The 4,244-nt window shown below is 48.4% G+C and overlaps 2 protein-coding genes across 2 annotated transcripts; one reads left to right on the forward strand and one right to left on the reverse strand.

Annotated features, from left to right (window-relative positions):
- Nucleotides 1-2,973: 2,973 nt before the first annotated feature.
- Nucleotides 2,974-3,405, reverse strand: CTAM01_17135 (uncharacterized protein; the record flags this gene model as incomplete). The annotated part of the gene is made up of 1 exon (XM_060533124.1): nt 2,974-3,405. One exon carries the CDS (start codon nt 3,403-3,405, stop codon nt 2,974-2,976), a length of 432 nt encoding a protein of 143 aa, XP_060372297.1.
- A 342-nt stretch (nt 3,406-3,747) lies between these two features.
- On the forward strand, nt 3,748-3,843 carry CTAM01_17136 (uncharacterized protein; the record flags this gene model as incomplete). The annotated part of the gene is made up of 1 exon (XM_060533125.1): nt 3,748-3,843. One exon carries the CDS (start codon nt 3,748-3,750, stop codon nt 3,841-3,843), a length of 96 nt encoding a protein of 31 aa, XP_060372298.1.
- Nucleotides 3,844-4,244: the final 401 nt, after the last annotated feature.

The raw sequence follows: 4,244 nt of genomic DNA on the forward strand, positions 1-4,244 counted from the left end.
CTACAAAGCAATGCATCTTGCTTGCCCCTGTGAAGCGATGAATTGTTCTTGATCATTCGACTTTGATTAGCCGGCTCATATGTGGACTTCAATCGAGAAAGCATTCAAGAGACACAACATGCTCTTGAACATTTACATTAGCAACTGCAAGATCCAAAACCTGCTGCCGAGCAGAGAAATATTCTGGACGTTTCAAAGGTGCTCCGACCGATGAAGATAACGATCTAATGCTTCGACTTCGCCTGATAATGCGTGGTGGCCAGATCATACCACATCGAAAAAGGCCAAACGCTGGTAAGCCCGCAATTGCACTATGCAGCCGCATCCGACCCTGGAATCCGGTCATGGTGGACAAAGAAACCGTCATCGCAGTTGATTTCTGATCTTTCTGCCGATCTTCTCCGGCAGAGTCATAAGCGGCCACACGCAAACTTCGAAATTGCCATGTTTGATGACGTCCAGGGCGTTTAGTGGGGATGGTAAACTAGCTGTACCTGGATTCGTCCAACGCATGGAGACAAAATTGGCTTTCGGGTGTTCAAATTTGATGGCCGATTGATTTCGGATGCTTAAGGATGTTTGCGCAGTTATCGAGAAGCGACGTGGCACGATATGAAATCTCTGCACATCGTCTCCTTACTGATTTGTTCCTGGCATGCACACTTCACCCCAACAACTAGCATACATACGAGATGGTTATGTATCTGACCCTACACTTCCAGAAGTTAGCATGCCCCATTCACTGGCGAGCCTCGCGGACATTAAGACGGCAAGAAAGAAGAAGAAAAACACCCTTCCAACTGACTTTACAGTACATACGGGACCAAAGATCAGCCAACAGCTGTTGGCATGATCAATTCTGCGACTAAGACAATCCAAAAACATTTACTCGATTCGGGAAGGAAGAGGCGGGTTCAGCTTGAGGCGAGTGCAGCAAGCACCCTTCGCTAAGGTTTGCTGGCCACGTCACTCAGAACAGCCAAAGGCTACCAAGTTTGCGACAAAACGAGAATGCAGAATGCTCCGACCAGTTAACAATCCTGAAAAATAGATCTTTCCTTGTCATCCCAAGATACCAACGACGTGTACATATAGGTTGGACTTCGAATGAGTCCATACAAATGACTTGAGATTAGATCGCATTCGGTTTCATCATGAATGAAACCTCGAGTACCATTAGCCATCGCAATATCAAGTGATCATGTCACCTTATTAGTAAAAAACGTTGACACAAAGCACGACCACTGCCATTTTGTACTGCCCGGCTCAATGCTGCTAAATCGGATGAAAAAGGCTCTCAGGTCGGGGCGAAAGACAGCCCGTCAAACTCTCAGGATGTGAGATCGAGCTACGCATCGGCCGGCCAAAAGAAGGAGTGAATCTCGACAGTCAACGCTCGTCATATCACCTCCGAGACAAGAGTTTTCAAAAGCTAAGATCCATGCATTAGATAAATGAGGTTGTCACGAGATCAGCGCCAGCAGACTGGGTGGCTTGGCTCATTCCGCGAGATAGTCAAGAACAACATGAAAAGACATTCAAGTTCACGATACCTGAGACAAGAAGCGGTTTACAAAGTCGCTCGGCTTGGATCGATTCCATTCAGTAGCATCTCATTGCATGAGCTCGTTGTTGCACAAGGTGCACACCGGAAGCATTCGACACAGAAAACCTGCCTATCTCACCTCACAATACCAAGCATCAGCTCTGCGGGCTGGCTTTCATATCCTGTGTCTCCCATGCCCACCCGATTACGACATGCCTGCGTTGTAATAGACGTGTCCATCAAGATCACGACCCCAAGCGCAGAGCAAGGTTGCCCGTCTTAGAACGCCTTGGTCCTTCAAAGAGACTAGCCCAACGATGACCCTCAGGGGCAATGGTAATTTAAGAATAGGTTGACCAGGATCACGCATGGACTGGCGGATATCAGCGTTATTGAATCGTGTCATAACGGGTCAACCGAGTTCGCAAGGGGGTGGTTGAATATTTCAACGTTGGCACCAAATAGGGGTAAGTGGTCGAGGCGAACACATATAAAGACCCCGAAATTGTCGGCACAAGATCTTGAGGAATAATCGTCAACACTTACACAGCAAACGAAGCATCGCAGCAATAAAGAAATGGGTATCACCGACAATCTTGAGACGAACGTAGATCAAGGTCGCGGGGCGTACGATACCACAGGCGTTCCGAAACCACCTCCCCGTCCAAAGCCGAGGTAGAAAACGACAAGGTCCGTTTCACGGAAGTCTTATATTGACGCCTTCTAACAACGTAAATCACAGCCCAAGCTCACTTTTGGATACACGAGAGCAGATACGACATCGTAAGCGATAGTCTCAGGCCATACGGCGGTGGGTTGAGCCGCGACAGAGAAGAAGCTTGGGTTTGGAGTGTTGGTAGCAAGCTTTGCAAAGACAACATAGAGAGAAATCCATCAATCATTTCCCTTACGTACAAAAAGCAGGCAATTGATAAATGCTACTTAATGCCTGACTTCGCTGCGCGCCATCCTGAAAGTTAATCAGTCTGATCAGTCTTTTGGATTTGGTGCGTTTAAAAAACTTGTATTTCCCTCGGGCTTGCCCTTGAGCACTGGTTTCTCAGATGTGATGGAGCTTCACAGAGGATGGAACAACGCTTGCAGGGCCTGGAAAAGGGAAATGAAGTCACTCAATCAAGACTTTTGCGGTGCCGCCGTCAACATCCTTCTGAACAGTAGATAAGTCGATCTGGGTAGCCATCTAACATTCAATGGGTTGAACAAAACGAACAACCTTCACCCCACCTGATATCGCACGATGGATGCAGTATACCAATACGAGAGATCTAATTGCGCACCAAGAGAAGATACCTCGCATCTCTTATTGGACCAAGCCAAAGAACGCGTCCACCCTACATACCATCCATCACTTCCCCCTCCTGCGTGAGTTTCTGGTAATCGTGGTTGCTCGGAAGCAGCAAGTGGGTCTAACAAAGCCGGTCCCATACGTATGCACCGAGAAAAAAGACAAAAAAGGCTGCAAGGTGGTCACAGCCGGCGCCATGTGAACCGGTTGCGCTGACGGGGATCGCCGCGGTCGTGTGCACCGTCGGTCGATGGTAGGTCCATGACGGTTGAACATCACCACCAGACGTCGCTGTAACAAGACTGATCGCGGTGCTGATGCTCGATATATTGTGGTCGGTAGTAGTGTTCCAGAATCTATGGGAGGACTCCATCCTGTTGGGAAGTGCAGTCGTATTAGCTGCAGCCGTGTGAGTTGCAGTCGAGGTTGACACGTCCCCTTCCGAGGCACAAGTGCATATTTGAGGAAGCTCAGTCACCGTGCTTGAGGGCGACTGAACGGTACCGACTGTAGGGGGAGTAGTGTACAGATTGGCAAACGCCCAGATCTCCATGGTGACGTTCAGTGTGTGACTTGGTGCGACGTATACGCAAGGCTGCAAAGGGACTCATGGACCATCCTGTTATATACAGCATTCGTGACCTGACGCCAAAACTGGCTGTCGACCTACTATTGGCTTACTACGAGGGCTTATCTACCTCAAGAGTTAAAGCTGATGAGATTGCTGTCAAATACGGCTGATGTGACCAGCATTTTGAACATAAATAGTTCCGGTATCTTGAGGCCGAGAGAATCTTCGGTTTCTCCATCTCGCAACTTCGAAAAATGACAACACCATCTCCGCCGGATCCCCTTCTAGTGCAGGACGAACAAGCACTTATCGATGCTTGTGCCTATGCGAACGTTTTGCTTTCTCCCGCAAGTGTATTCTCGAAGTCTACGTCACCAACATATCCACGGAGGTCTCCCGGACCTACTATACCTCAACTAAGGCTGGAAGAAGCGAACGAACTTCGGAACAGCAATGTCATAGAAAGCCGTCCTTCACCGTTTCGCCCAGAGAGCTTGTTTTACCCTGTCAACACAACATTGTTGTCAAGCCAGATGATTAGTCTCAGAGACTTGGAAATCAAACCAGGTCCGAGCCGGGCTTCAGGTGTCAAAATTCGTACAGGGCGGGCGAAGCAAACAAATCGTCGCAAAGTAGCTCAGCCATGATGTCGAAAGTCATGATTTTTCACAATCATCATCAGTCTCTGAGGGCTGAGGTCACTATAGCACGGATAATCTGGGACCTAGAAGGGAGACGGCGACATGCAATTAAGAAATGTGCGCCTTAAAGGAATGAGTGTATCTTAATAAAGCCCAAAGAGAGGCTATACGGACTTTTGC

This window comes from Colletotrichum tamarilloi (genome assembly GCF_030869305.1).
Source record: "Colletotrichum tamarilloi strain Tom-12 chromosome Unknown Scaffold_363.1, whole genome shotgun sequence".
In the NCBI taxonomy this organism is placed as follows: Eukaryota; Fungi; Ascomycota; class Sordariomycetes; order Glomerellales; family Glomerellaceae; genus Colletotrichum; species Colletotrichum tamarilloi.